The sequence below is a fragment of the Triticum aestivum genome, chromosome 3A (genome assembly GCF_018294505.1).
Source record: "Triticum aestivum cultivar Chinese Spring chromosome 3A, IWGSC CS RefSeq v2.1, whole genome shotgun sequence".
In the NCBI taxonomy this organism is placed as follows: domain Eukaryota; kingdom Viridiplantae; phylum Streptophyta; class Magnoliopsida; order Poales; family Poaceae; genus Triticum; species Triticum aestivum.
The window spans coordinates 438589513-438604776 of record NC_057800.1 but is presented as its reverse complement, the minus strand read 5'-3'; the positions used below and the strand labels follow the sequence as shown (position 1 = coordinate 438604776).

General features: G+C 49.2%; 1 protein-coding gene across 1 annotated transcript; it reads right to left on the bottom strand.

The window, feature by feature from the left end:
* Positions 1 to 4707: 4707 nt before the first annotated feature.
* On the bottom strand, positions 4708 to 9330 carry LOC123061548 (S-adenosyl-L-methionine-dependent uroporphyrinogen III methyltransferase, chloroplastic). The gene is made up of 6 exons (XM_044484705.1): positions 8586 to 9330; positions 8221 to 8298; positions 7519 to 7588; positions 7362 to 7431; positions 5376 to 5583; positions 4708 to 5296 (listed from the first exon to the last, which is right to left on the bottom strand). The coding sequence occupies exons 1-6, from the start codon at positions 9138 to 9140 to the stop codon at positions 5117 to 5119; spliced, it is 1161 nt and encodes a 386-aa protein (XP_044340640.1). The 5' UTR covers positions 9141 to 9330; the 3' UTR covers positions 4708 to 5116.
* Positions 9331 to 15264: the final 5934 nt, after the last annotated feature.

The window sequence follows — 15264 nt, the reverse complement described above, 5'->3', positions numbered from 1 at the left end:
CGCAACGACACTTCAGGGTCGCCCGCTTCCGGAGCGGAGGAGTCCGGAGGAGGCGTCTCGCTCTCCATCATCTCTGGAAGAAGATCCCCCGAAGACGAGCTCATTTGAGAGGGGCTAAGGCCCGAACTGCACAAATATATGCGGTGGTTATTTTCTCAGAAGAAAAGGATGGCATATCTGTACTATTAAAGTTCTCGAGTCACTTACGACTCCCGGGAGAATTGATCCCCCCGCGGACTTTGTGCGGCAGCAGCGTCCCCCAAGGTAGGGCCCCCGGTGGAAGATTTCTTCTCCCGTTTGGAAGCTTCGGCTTCCGAATTCCCGGGCGCAGTCCTTCTCCTCTTCCGGCCATCTTCTTCCACGGAGACGCTCGCTCCCTCGGTTAGAATAGGCAGCATTGGGGGCCCGCGTCCGCCCGCATTACCCTCCACAGTATCTTCCTTCAAGGGATCCGAGCAAGGTGCGGTCAGGAGCATCTTTTCCAATACCGGATTCTCCAAACCCTCAGGGAGGGGGGCCGAACACCGAATCAACTTCGCCTTTGTTAGCCAGTCCTGGTCGAAAAAGCAAACTCTCAGAAATAACTTTGTAATGAAGGAAAGATAATATGTTCGGCCGGAAAATTCCTTGCCTGTTCGGCGGCGCGGTTACTGCTCAGGCCCACGTCCTCGGTGATTTTCGGACACTCTACTTGAGGTCCGAAGAATGACTTATACATATCCTCGTGTGTCAGGCCGAGAAAATTTTGAATGGCACGCGGACCCTCGGGATTGAACTCCCACAAGCGAAGGGGCCGACATTTGCAAGGCTGGACTTGACGAACCAACATAACTTGTATTACCGCAACCAAACCGAGATCGTCGTTGAAGAGATCTCGAATGTGGCTCTGCAGTAAAGGCGCGTCCTTGGCTGGGCCCCAGCTCAGTCCTCTGCTGATCCATGACATCAGTCGTGGTGGAGGGCCCGAGCGAAAAACGGGGGCGGCCGCCCACTTGGCGCTTCTAGGAGTCGTGATGTAGAACCACTCCTGTTGCCACAATGCAGACACCTCTGGGATGGAACCTTTGGGCCACGGAGCTCCCATCATCTTGCGTATTGAGGCGCCTCCACACTCTGCATGTTGCCCTTCGATCACCGTTGGCTTTACTTCAAAGGTCTTGAGCCATAAGCCAAAGTGGGGGGTAACCCGGAGGAAGGCCTCGCATACGACAACAAAGGTCGTGATATGCAAGAAGGAGTCCGAAGCTAGATCATGGAAATCTAGCCCGTAATAAAATATCAAACCCCTGACGAAAGGATCCAAAGCAAAACCTAGACCTCGGAGGAAGTGGGAGACAAACACGACGCTCTCGTTGGGTTTGGGAGAAGGGACGGCCTGCCCCCGAGGAGGCAGCCGATGCGACATTTCGGCGGTCAGATACCTGGCCTCCCTCAACTTTTTGATGTCTTCTTCCGTGACGAAGGAGGGCATCCATCGGCCTTGAAGGCTGGATCCAGACATGACTGAAGGTTCGGAGCACCTAACTTGAGCTTTGGGCGTTTGAGCTTGAGGCGGGGGAAGGATTCGATTAAGCACGGGAGGGAAAAGGTAAAAGCTTTGCCCCTTTATAAAGAGGGTGGATATCAAGCGTCCTCCCCGTTTCCGTTTGGACTTTCCTATGATCTAGTGGTCCTAGAAGTGGTTGGGTTACCCACGCCTGTATTGATGAGAATCCCGTAATAAGGGGACACAATCTCTATTTTTATAAGACGTGCCAAGGGAACCACCTCGCATACCATGCTGAGGTGGGTAATTAAACGACTCGGATAAAGGCTTGGCCGAGGTGTGTCGCACCATGGAATACGTCAGCAGATTAGATTTGTGTAAATATTATTCTCTCTATGGCAGTATGTGGAAACTTATTTTGCAGAGCCGGACACTATCTTTGTGTTCAAAATCTTCTATGAAGTACTTGGAGGAGGAACCCGCCTTGCAATGCCGAAGACAATTTGCGCGCCGGACTCGTCGTCATTGAAGCCTGGTTCAGGGGCTACTGAGGGAGTCCTGGATTAGGGGGTGTTCGGATAGCCGAACTATACCTTCAAGCCGGACTCCTGGACTATGAAGATACAAGATTGAAGACTCCGTCCCGTGTCCGGAAGGGATTTTCCTTGGCGTGGAAGGCAAGCTTGGCGATACGGATGTTCAGATCTCCTACCATTGTAACCAACTCTATGTAACCCTAACCCTATCCGGTGTCTATATAAACCGGAGGGTTTTAGTCCGTAGGACAACATACACATCAAAAATCATACCATAGGCTAGCTTCTAGGGTTTAGCCTCTTTGATCTTGTGGTAGATCAACTCTTGTACTACCCATATCATCAATATTAATCAAGCAGGACGTAGGGTTTTACCTCCATCGAGAGGGCCCGAACCTGGGTAAAACTTTGTGTCCCCTGCCTCCTGTTACCATCCGGCCTAGACGCACAGTTTGGGACCCCCTACCAGAGATCCGCCGGTTTTGACACCGACAAGGTGCCTAATTCGAAATTGTACTTCAAACCATACAAAATACCATTAAAGCTTTCAGGACAGAGATCTTTGTAAATCACCTTTTACATAGCACTGGTCTAGCTCTCTAAGCAAGTACTACTCTATGGTTCTGTTTGTGCATATACATTTAAGGAACATGAATTAAAGCAGTTTATTTCTATAGCATGGATCCTTTCATTTGAGGTAGAGACGCACATGAATTTTAGCTATTGCATGTGAGGATAGGCGTTGGGCTTGGGGACGCAAGGTAAGGAAATACCTCAGGTTGTAGTGGTCAATCTTGCACGATTGGCCATGGACAAGGAGGTCGTGGATGCTACAACTGGCTCTTGTCTGATGCCCCACCTTCTCCAACTCCACCCTCACAAGAATTGAATGCTAGAAGAGATCGGTCAGTTCAAACTTGAGTCCCTCCAAAAATGGTTGCATGCTAAGATTATACGATATCAGACCTTGAAAAAGCATGCCAACCACAAGCTTCACAGCAATATATAGACCTATAAAGGAGCCCAGGAGCCTGGAAATAGAAGAGGCTTTCATCATTATAGAACACATTGAGTAAGACAAGAAATCTATATATCTTCGATGTAGTTATTTTATCAAACCAAGTAACAAAGTAGCATTCCTGCTAAGTGCATGAAAACTAAGAGCCTGCTAAAAGTCATTCGTGTTTAGATTAGAAAATAGTTGCATCGAGATATCTTTTGGTGGGGTCACACAAGGAAAATATCAATACAAGACACAAAAACGGGTTAGAAAAACTCAGGTTACCTTCAATTGACCCAAGGAAACTACCACCAGAACAGTTCAACCGAACCACCATGATGAAGAACACTTCTGCTATTGTTTTAATGACATAGTAATTGATTGCTTTCTACTGACCTCCTATAAAGGCAATTAGCCACTTCTCCGATGGAAGTCAAAATAGTGCCTATGTTTTTCTTCAAATGTGGCCTAATATCACGAGCGTGCTCAAACAATTAGATAAGGCAAAGCGCTACTGGAAATAACTAAAAACAAGAGGAAAATGAAATGCTAAGGAAAGGAAAAGTTCATTACCACACCCATCTGAAGGTTTGCAGCCTGAGTTCCAAGATACACAGATTGCATCAACCAACCTATCTTCAAGACAACAAACAGGACATATAGGGTTTACAATCTGTTCAAGAAAAAAACCTGCGATGAGCACCAGAGGAAGTGGAGAAGAGGCGGTAGCGATGACGCCAGGGACACAGAGAACGGGTTGTACGTCTTCCCCCATCCGTGTTGCAGTCCATGGAGGAGCAGATACGTGAGCCGCAACCTCCGCTCCTCCTGACGATGCAGGCACACGAACTCGACCGGGGAGCAGCGGCCCGAGCGAGGCTGAGCCTCTCCTGGCGATGGAGGAGATGGAGGGAGGGGCGGCGAGACAGGAAGGACGGGGAGCACGGCGAGCGGCGGCGGCGTAGCAAGGAGCACGGCGAGCGGCGACCTCTCCTGGCGATGGAGGAGAAGGAGGGAGGGGCGGCGAGACAGGAAGGGCGAGGAGCACGGCGAGCGGCGGCGGCGTGGCAAGGAGCACCGCGAGCGGCGGCGGGAGAATTGGAACGGGGCGATGCGGCGGCTAGATTTGGGATAGGAGAGGCGCGTTGGGCTTTCTATACCTGTTGATGAAATTCCAATAATGCCCTTGGCGGGGCACCGGAATAACATGCGTTGGTAGCCCAGTTTCGATCCGACGAATGGGATCAACCGGGGGCTTGATCTGACGGTCCAAAATGTATCAAGAACCAAATCCAACGGTCAGGAAGCGCTAAAGTCTGAGAAGGCTGGGTTCCTCCCACTATGTATCTTACGCGATGTCTGTGTTATATTTCTAAGGAGGCTGGGTTCCTCCCACTATGTATCTTACGCGATGTCTGTGTTATATTGTATGACGTGTGAAATTTAACATGCATTGTTTTTATATAACTTTTGCAAAATATTTCAAGAGCCCGTGGCAACGCACGGGCATTGTACTAGTAGTGTTAGTTTCAACACATAGCAAAACTAATGATTAAGGGTTGCAAGACTAGTCTATGAGTCTGTATTTGCCTTCCAACCGAAACCTTCAGAGACTAGTCCATGATTCCTCGACTGATCCCGTGCGGAACTAGTTCAAAATTCGTTATTAAGCCCAACAAATGAGCTTGACAGAATAATGGCATACAATGCCCAACGTGTTTCAAGAGTAGCCCCTAAACAAAGTAATGCGACAAAGGGAGACAAAAAACAGATCCTACCTTTGATTCAAGATATACATATGGTCCAAGACCAAAACTAAACTATGCTGAAGATTTGCTGCAGTTCAGTAGATTATGCCGAATCACAGACTGTTGCCGCCGGTTAAAGTGAACCCTTGTTCTCTGTGGTTTTATGTACTGTCTTCTGCAACTGCAATATTCAAAATATATGCTTCCTGTGTTTGCTCTCTTGTCCAGATTCACTACGTCCTGTGTTTGCATGTCCTAACCTAAACCAGATCATATAGCCTTAGATCTCAATTTGGAAATGTTCCAAAAGCATGACGTTCATCAACATCCCTTGTGGCCATGTACTTTATACAGGAGAAACTGTTGGACTCGGTTGCGACGAGTTCTCATTATTAAGAGCATCATGTTCAGATGACTCAACCCAAAGGGGTGACAAGGCCACCACCTTGCCGATAATTATCAGAGTTGGAGAAACTAGATCCGCCGAGTGGACCTCATTCACAAGATCCTTCAACATTGCAAATACCTACAGCAAAGGAAATATTCAGCATCTAAAAGCTAAGGCTGGAACACAATTCAGATGGTAAGGCTCTGTGAGTCGGTACCATTCGCTGTTGGGGGGTAGTCCCACGCTCTACTGCAACAGCAGGAGTATCTGGTGGAAGACCGTGCTTCATTAACTTGGGAGCAAGTGATGGTAGTGTTGACAAACCCATATACACAACCAAAGTTGTTTCTGGGTCGGCTGCATTCTCTGCCACATGTAGAGGATCCGTCCCACCATTTCTAGAGTGTCCGGTTAAAAATCTGACACTGCAAAAAAAGATGATATGTCAAAAATGTACTACTCAGCATTCATAAACACTTTCTCATTGCATAAATGCATCACCAACAATTAATTTTGCCAGTCTGTTCGTTTACCATGATATCTATAATCATCTTATTTTCCTCTTAAACAAAGTTTGCAGGCATGGCAGGGCCTTCCTTTCACCCAGGAAAAAGCATTACCATGATATCTGTCATATCTGATGGGCTGGAAATATCAGAGATGGCGGCTTGAATGCGGGCCCCCGAGTTGGCTTATCGTTCGCCGCGCCAGTGTCAATGCCCGGCAGGCGGACAGCCGGTCAGCCAGCTTGAGTGCGGTAGGAAGTTGCCCCGTCCATTCACATCCACTCTGAACAGGCATGAATGCGACGTGGCGGGAGAGGCAGGAGAGGGGTTTTTGGGTGGGTCCACGTTATCGGATGCCTACACGGCGGACGTCCGAACACCTGCAAACCACCCCCAGTTTGGTTCCGGTTTGTGGGATTTCGGTCCGGACCAGTCAGGACAATTTTGGTGACCGCCGTTGGATGGCAAAAATACTCCGGACATTCGCGGGCAGTTTGGTGATCCGCGTTGGAGTTGCCCTGAGCCAGACAAAGGCCTTGTCTCTAGCCGATGGCCGGAGCCCACAATAATGACGCTTCCAAGTACTGTTTAGTTCTTGAAGGCTTCATCGAGGTGATGCTCTCTTTCCCTCCTGAGATAGCTCCAGGGGGAACCCTAGATCCGTGTGGTTGGATGATGATGACACTTATACATGATCTCCCTCCTTGGATCATTTTTGGAGTTATGCTACAGCCGGAGGGACCAGTGGAAGTTGGCAGTGGTTGGTCTCAGGGCTTGTGCGCCAATGACGAAGGGATGAGCAATGTCGGGGTTGCGCCAGGCTTTGGTAGTCAACTCTTCTGCGAGTCCATGGTCTCACCGTGGTTTGTTTGTTCCTATGAAGACAAAGCAATGTCGGTGTCATCTGGGTGGTGACAACTGACAATGACATGTGATGGGTGGTCCGGTTGTTGTGTTCCTCCTTGGCGCAAAACTTGCATTTCGCTCCGTCGTAGCTCGCCTTTAGATTCGCAGCTGCTTTGTGGTCAGCGTGTGTGGCTGATTGTTTGGTTGTTCTTAGTGTGACTTCACAAGACTATTGTGCTGAGGGCGTTCTCGTGGTTGTCGATGGCAAAGTCAGAGTCGCTTGCTCTAGGAGTGATGACAACGACACAACAGATACATCAGCGGTGCTTTCCTCCTCAACAGTGTGTGTGCAGTGTATCTGTTGTGTGCCAGATTGGCTGGCCGTGCAATCAAGGCTGTCATGTTCCAAGGTGGGTGGTTGTATCGTTTTTAACCTGGTTTTCCGTAATTGACCAGGTGATTCTCACTTTCTTCATATATATGAAAATGGCAAGTCTTTTGCCTCATTTAAAAAAACCTTTTTCTTGCTTCTATTCAGCCACAGGACTTAAGAACACAAAGATAGGCAAATGGAGTACCAGTGCAAAGTATTTCCACTATACTGCTTTTATAGTCAAATTACGTTGAGCAAATGACATGCATTTGGGAGTATTAAGCTAGTAGCATCGTACCTCAACTACAATATTTACTAAATTAGACAAAAATTTCAAGTTGCATTTGAGAAGTAGATGCAGATGATGAAAATCAACTGATCAGCTGTGATGAAGATCACACAGAAGCCATTTCAAAGAAAAGCATGTTTTGATAAAGGGCAACAGCTAGAACAGTCGGCCACATCACAAGAAAGATACCTGGTAGCGACACCCCGATGGGTTAGTGGAATACCAAGTTCAGCTGCAATTCCTGAAGCAGAGGTAATTCCTGTAGATGTTTGGATGCAAGCGATTATTACCTGTTTCATGGCAAATAGTGAAAATTATCCAAGCCGCCATCACAGGCTTACTATACCTGGAATAACTTCAACTCTAATTCCTTGTTGTTGTAGAAAATCCATCTCTTCTCCACCCCTTCCAAAAACCTGAAAAGAGCACGATTAACATACTTCCTCCAAGGTAAAGTACATATCACTATATCACTAACGTGAGTTCTCAGCTGGAGTATGAGGATATCTATGTTTGACAAAAAGAGAGAGAGATTGGAACAAGCATCCTAATGTTGGGATTTTTAACATAGGCTGTTGGTAGGATTATCTTTTTTCTTGTTAGTATTTTATACTAAAATGCCATAATTTGGCATATTTTGTTCTCTACTCCCTCCGTTCCTAAATAGATGACCCAACTTTATACTAACTTAGTATAAAGTTGAGTCATCTATTTTGAAACGGAGGGAGTACCTTTTAATTATGAGCATAGAACATTACAGATATTGCATGGAGAAGTATTTCTACAGAGCAGTAGCTATTGCACGGAGAAGTGTTTATAATGCTCGGTCAGTTTAACATTGATGCACATGCAACAAAGCCTAAATTGGGAATAAGCTGTTTTCCTCCAATCTGTCTTTTTTTCTAGGATCAAGGACTTGATGTGAAAAGCCATACAGAAATTGGCTTCTCTTCTAGTACCAACTGGGACTACTACGTACAAGAATCATCGACCAGTACTAATAGATAACTATCGAGTACTAGTATTGAAAATATGAAGTGCGTGTTACCAGAGGATCGCCGCCTTTCAACCGCACCACATTGGCACCAGCCTCCGCGAAGCTCAGGAGCAACTCATGAATTTCTTCCTGCATTACATGAGCAAGCGGACAAGCTTAGAAAGTGCAGACATATCATTTGCATTTCAAACTACTCCCTCCGTTCCTAAATATTTTCTAGAGATTACAACAAGTGACTACATACGAACCAAAATTAGTGAATCTATACTTCAAAATATGTCTACATACATCCGTATGTTGTTGTCCATTTGAAATGTCTAAAAAAACCTTATATTTAGGAACGGAGGGAGTAGATATAAACCTCAAAGCACCTGAATTTAAAGACGAACACCGAATGAATGATCCTTGTGACTGACCTGAGTGCGACTGTGGTATCCGGCCGTCTTGCCGACGTAGAGTAGCCTGGCGCCATCCGCGACCAAATCGAGCACCTCGTTGGACACGAGGCGATCGTACAGCACCAGGTCCGCTGCCTCGATGGCCCGAACGGCCTTGAGCGTGAGGAGCTCCGGGTCCCCTGGCCCCGTCCCCACCAGCGCCACCCTCCCGGGACCGCCGCCGCCGCCCTCCCCTTCCAGCCCTTTCCCTCTGGACGCCCTGAGAGCCTCCAGAAGCCTCCGCAGCTCCGGGAGCTGCAGAGCGATCTCGTCGTCCCGGCGGCCCGAGGCCGCCGCCGCCGCGGCGGCGGCGGCGGACGAGGAAGAGGAGGAGTCTTGGGCAGTGTAGGACCAGGCGTCGCGGCGGTATCTCGAGGAGGACGTGGCCTCGGTGAACGGAGACGCGGTGGCGCAGATGGCGGTGGCGGTGGCAGCGGAGGAGGAAGGCCTCGCGGTGCTGGCGAAAGCGGTTGAGGTCGCGGGAATGGAGGCGGGAAGCGGCTGAAAGCGGGGCGCTCGGAGGGCGAGAGCCATGGCGTCGCAAGGGGTGTGGACCGTGGATTTGGGCAGGGGTGGTATTTTATACGGGAGCGAGGTGAGGTGAGGGCCGGAGCAGGACAGCCGGAGGCGGGTGGTCCGTTGTGGTGGTGTGGTTTTGGATGGGCGAAGGGGTGGAGGGAGGGCAGAGGGGATCGGAGTCCAGAGGAGGGAGGAGGCGGCCCTTCCTTTTGATTAAAAAAAGTGCGGCCTTGCGAGTGTGGAAGGGCCAGGTTCAATGAACCGCCGCGGCACACAACGGGGTTCAGGTCAGGAGTCAGGAGGTAGCCAAGTGAGAGTGCGCCCCTCTGGCCCTGGGGTACCTTTCGCTGCGCCGCCGCCGCCGGCCTCCACCCTCCACGATGGTGTCATGCAGTGTGTCAGCCACGCGCGCACATCGCTAAACCTCTGCTGATGGTGGTGAGCGGCTGTGGTCAGAAATATGGCTCAGCTTTGGTTTTCCTTTCTTTCGCAATTGTAAATGTGACGGTGTTCGGGCAACTCCAACGCGCAGAGGCAAACATACATGAATTTTGTTCGCTTTTAAGTACTTCCTCCGTTTTAAATTACTCATAGCAAAAATGAATATATCTAGAACTAAAATACATCTAGATACATCCATACCTACGACAAGTAATTCGGAACGGAGGGAGTATTTGTTTTGGATCGGGGCGGGTTTTTTTGTTTGGGTCTGCGTCCAACATATGTGTCGGCGTGGCCGGCTGGCTGGCCAATTTTACATTGATGATTGCATTTAAACATATTGTCACAAATAACATAGTTTTAAACCGAATAAAATAGTATAGTTTTACAAGCCGAATACAAATAAAAATGTTTCACATAATTTTGCAAACGAATAAAAGAAGATACATCTATTGGTTGCCAACATGAGCCCACATATACTCAACCAAATCATTTTCCAATCGCGCATGTCTTGATGAAATTGGATGAACTGTTCAAACGTTGCCGCTCCTCCATGCTCAGGCACAACATTCTCATCCTGAAACTGAAATGCTTGGTCATACAGACGTTTCGGGCGCTCGTCTTCTACGATCATGTTGTACATGATCACACAAGCAGTCATCACCTCTCATAGTTTCTGCGTGCTCCAGGTATTAGCAGGATACCGAATGATGCCCCATCGAGATTGCAAAACACTAAAGGCATGCTCGACATCCTTCCTAGCACTCTCTTGCTCTTGGGCAAATCTTTTCCTCTTCTCTCCGACAGGGTTGGGTATTGTCTTGACAATAGTGGTCCACTGAGGATAGATACCGTCACCCAGGTAGTATCATTTGTCGTAGTTGTGGCCGTTGATAGTAAAGTTCACCAGTGGGCTGTTGCCTTGGGCAAGCCTAGCAAACACCAGCGAGCACTGAAGCACGTTGATATCATTGTGTGATCCGGCCATGCCAAAGAAAGAGTACCAGATCTAGAGATCTTGAGACGCCATGGCCTCAAGTATGACTGTGCAAGCCCTGACATGACCCTTATACTGCCCTTGCCAAGCAGAAGGGCAGTTCTTCCACTCCCATGGCCTCTATGTTGCCAAGCATCCCTGAGAAGTCCCTATTGGCATTCATCGCCAACAAACGTGTTGTATCTTCCGTTGTCGGCTCTCTCAAGTACTCAGGACCAAACACAGCAATAACAGCCTTGCAGAACTTATACAGGGACTCTAGGCATGTTGACCTGCTCATACGAACGTACTCATCAATGAGATCACCGGGCACTCTGTATGCAAGCATTCGGATGGCGGCAGTGCATTTCTGATAAGAGGAGAAATCAATCTTGCCGACGACATCCTCTTTGCACTCGAAATAGTCATCATAGCCGACCACCCCCTCTTTAATACAGTTGAAAAGATGCCTACTCATACAGAAACGGCGGCAGAATTTTTGATGTTTGAACAACGGGTTTGTTGTATCAAAGTAGTCCTTCCAAAGAAGAAAATGCCCGCTCTCTCGGTTGCGATTCAACGCCAGAAGGTGGCCCGGAATGGAGCCACGGAACAACGGCCGCTGGCTGTTGAGGTGGTGATGGACCAACACGGCAGCCAATATCTCCTCCTCGACGTCGGACGACGAATCTTCAGAGTCTTAAAGGAAATTGTGGAAAAAGAACTCGTCGGCGGAGTCCATTTTGTACCTTGGCAAACTGTCGAACAACTTGTGGGAGTCGACGAAGGAGACAGCCGGCGAGGGGAGTCGCGGCGCGCATGGACCAGCTCACTGCCCTGCCGGCGTCTGACGAGCGTGCTGGTGAGGAACTAGCCGGGGCGGCGAGGCGGCTTCTTGGTCGCGGGCGGATGTGCGGTGGGGGGAGCGGGGGTGGGGAAGCTGTCTGCTCCCCGACGGTAAGACGACGGTGGCAGGCGACGGGGGAGTGGGCGGCGTTGCTGGGCGGATGTGGAAGCAGCGGCAGCTGGCAGACTCGCCGGCAAAAATGGGCGGTGGCGTCGGCGACGAAGGAGGCGGGCGAGGGTTGCTGTTTGATGGGGGGTGAGAGGGGAGTCCAATGGGCCACCGACCAACGGGCCCGGGAAGAGGAGAAGGCGAGCGTGCGCGCGTCCGTCGCATGTCCGCGCCGACGCAAATCCGGCTCAAAAATGGGCCGGGAATGGGTCGCCCGTGGACGAAAAGCAAATGCACGTCCATTTGGGTCGGCGCGTTGGGCCGCGTTTTGTGTCCGCGCGGACCCAAACGGACGACGACGGACGAAATGGGTCACCCCATTGGAGTTTCTCTAAATACACATAAAAATTAAAACATGCAAATAAGTTCAACATAATTAGACAATAAAACAGCCGGTCAACTGCCGGTCAAAGTCCACTTACATAATTAAACATAAATTTTTCAACATAAAAAAGGCGTCTCCCAGCCACCCTGTCGCTTGGCATGCCGCTCCTTCTTCGCCCGCTCCTGCCGTATGCGTCGTTCCCCCTTCACACACTCCTCCGCCAGCGCACTGACCTTCCATTGCTGGAGGTACACCGCCTCCTGCTCCAGCATTGCGCCCAGCCACACGGGTGGCGCGCTCCCCCACTCCTGCACGTACCCCTACACATTGGTACTTCTCATCGATGGAGGTGGTGGTGGCGTGGGCTCGGCTCGGGCTTGGGCTTGGGCTCGTGGACAGGCGGCGGTGGCGAGGGGTAGACGCAGTCCCCCGCTGCCGATAGCTGGAGTGTCTCCTCCAGTGCAGGCTGGTAGTGTCGTGGGAATAAGTTGATAGTAGAATAGGGGGTACGTAGGAGGAGGCAAGATCCTAGCTACGCTGAGATTGTGCACGCAAGATTTACGAGTTCAGACCCTTCTCGGAGGAAGTAACAGCCCTACGTCTCGGTGCCCGAAGGCTTGGCCGACTGGATTATGCGTGAAGTTACACGAGGTGCGAACCCTTGTCCCAGTGGAGGGGGTGGCTTATACAGAGTGCACCATGACCCCAGCCAATCCACGTTACAAGGGGTTCAATGTACATTAAGGTGGGACGTTACTGGTAACGCCAACAATAAAGATACATAAATGATCATTAAGACTACAGAGTGAATGCCTGACCGTTGCCATCCTGAGTGACTTCAGATCTTCTGTACTCCGAGTGGTTCCTGGTGTGGTCGAATGATTATGTCTTGGTCGAATGTAATTGGGTTATCCGAGTGGAACTGTTGGTCGAGTGGGTTGCACTTTTGAGGTGATTTCAGTCGGTAAATGTTGCTGCACTTTTGAATGCCTGTGACTCTAGGGAAGTATCCTTGGGAAGGGTGTCTAGGTCAGGCCTATTACCCTACCCTAGGTACATATCATCGTCATTAGCCCCCGAATGGATCGAGGTCTGAGTGGAAAAGGGGTTGAAGATGATTCCGACTCGATTTTTATGCTTCAGAGGCATTTCACCAGGGTCGATGCACCATGTTGAAACTTCTACCCTGTTTTCAGTCGCCTTGATCCATTCAGAGTTTGTCGAGTGAACTTTTACTGATATGCTTCGAGTGTTGGAATGGCATGAAATCTTTGGCGCGATTGGTTGCACTGCTGTTCTCGGATCATACGGGATTCAAAATTTGGGGAAGCGCACGAGACGGAGAGCATCATAGTAAACAAAACGGATTAGGCAGGGAGGCCTCGATTCTTGCACCACCTTTTCCGCCATGTACCGAGCACGCGACTGTTTCGGGATTTGACAGGATCGCTTGGACCCACAAGTCAGTCACTCGGAAACTTCCCCATATAAGGCATTGAAGCCGATGTGTTTGCACAGTGCGCCCCATTTTCCCTTCTTCCTCATCTGCTTCTCCCCGTGCCCTTCTCCACTCCCTACGCCGCCGCTCCGCGCGTAAGCAATCTGCAACGATGGGGCAGGACAAGACGATGGACCTGGAGCGCGCCAAGAAGGTGACGGCGATGGCGAAGTCGAAGGGCAAGAAGACGAGTCGAGGGTCATCATCAAGGTCCGGATTGCTGCCCGGCTGGATCCAAGGAGACTGGATCCGGTCCACAATCCGGCAGGAAGATCTGGATGATCTGGCTGTAGGGGGCTTGATTGCCCCTGAATCTGGGAGGCTGCCGGGAAACAAGCTTGAGTCGCAGCTACAGGAGGGTGAGTGCGTCCTCCTCGCTACTTATGTCGACCGCGGTTTCTCTCTGCCTCCTCGTCCTTTTTTCCCAGGCTTCTTGAACTTTTTCGGAGCCCAACTTCACCACTTTTCCACCAACACAATCACATATCTTGTCACGTATGTCTCTTTGTGCGAAAACTTCTTGGGTTGCCGACCGCACTGGGGTCTTTTCAAGCACATTTTTACCTGCCGCTCTCAGTCGGTGAGCAAGGCCAGTCCAACTGACGATAAGACCCGGGTGATCCAAATGTGTGGGGGTTTAGGGATTCAGACGAGGGGTAGGAGTGCCTTTCCTGCCATGACTCTTCCTGACTCGGTTAGGGGATGCCAGTCGACTTGGTTATACTGCAAGGATGTTCCGACTCCTGGTCAGTCGACCAGTCTTCCTCCCTTCACCATGGATCGAGTTCACCAACCCCCTTCATTGCTCGAGACCCCGGAGGAGAAAGCCGAGGTGCTGATGTTAGTCGACCGGGTAGTTTAGCTAGTCTGTGATGGCGTGACTGGTATGGACTTGTTGGAGGTGTTCCTCAGTCGACGCATCTAGCCTCTCCAGGCCCGTGACCATCTGATGTGGATGTACTCGGGCTCGAACTACACCGCTCGGATCCACCCGGAGGAGGTCGCCGAGGAGATGGTGGCGCAGTGGCTGCAGAGTATCACTGGGAATAAGGACAACCCCAGGGGGTCCAGAAGAGTTGTGCCATTCGACTCCAGACATGAACCAGACAAGGTCTGACATTTGTTATCGAGTGTCTTCTAATTCTGACTTGCAATTATCCTCGAATTTGATTGACGTTTGTTTGACTCTTTGTCTTGTAGATATACACTGAAATGTACTCAATGTTGAACGGGGATCTGACCCAGGAAGGAGAAGCGAGTGTGACGAAAGCACTCAGTGGCAATCTGGGAACTCGGATGAAGAAGAGAGTGGCGACTCAAGCAGCAGTGAAGAAGTCGTGTAACATCCCAAATTTTTAATTTGGAATGTTATACATTAGAACATCATTGCATATCATATTTTATTGCATTTTGGTTGATCATAGAAATTCCACGCAACTCAAGGACATACGGAGAGAGTTGGGGATTTCGTTAATTTTTCATATTTGGTTTTTTCTCGAATTATGAAAAGAGGATCATTTGGTTTTAATTATTTTTCTCTGAAATATTTTTTTATAAAAAAATAAAAGAGAGAGGATAAAATGACTTCCTCAAAGTAAAGAAATATCAGAGATTTAATATTAAAATCAAATAAGATTTTTATTCGAAGTTTTATCGCTATTTTATTTGAATTAGGAAAAAGTGCGTTTTTCAAAATTGCATTTTAGGCCCAAATAAATGTTCACCTTGTCCGCCTTATTTTTAGACGACAGGGAAAATTTATTTTGGAATTTTTGGAGTCCGTTTAGTATTTCTTTTCTTTCTTTTTCTGCACGTCAGAATTAATTAAAAAAAGCCAACCGACTTAGGGTCGTATTCGGTCAGGACTCTATCGGGCCAGGCTTT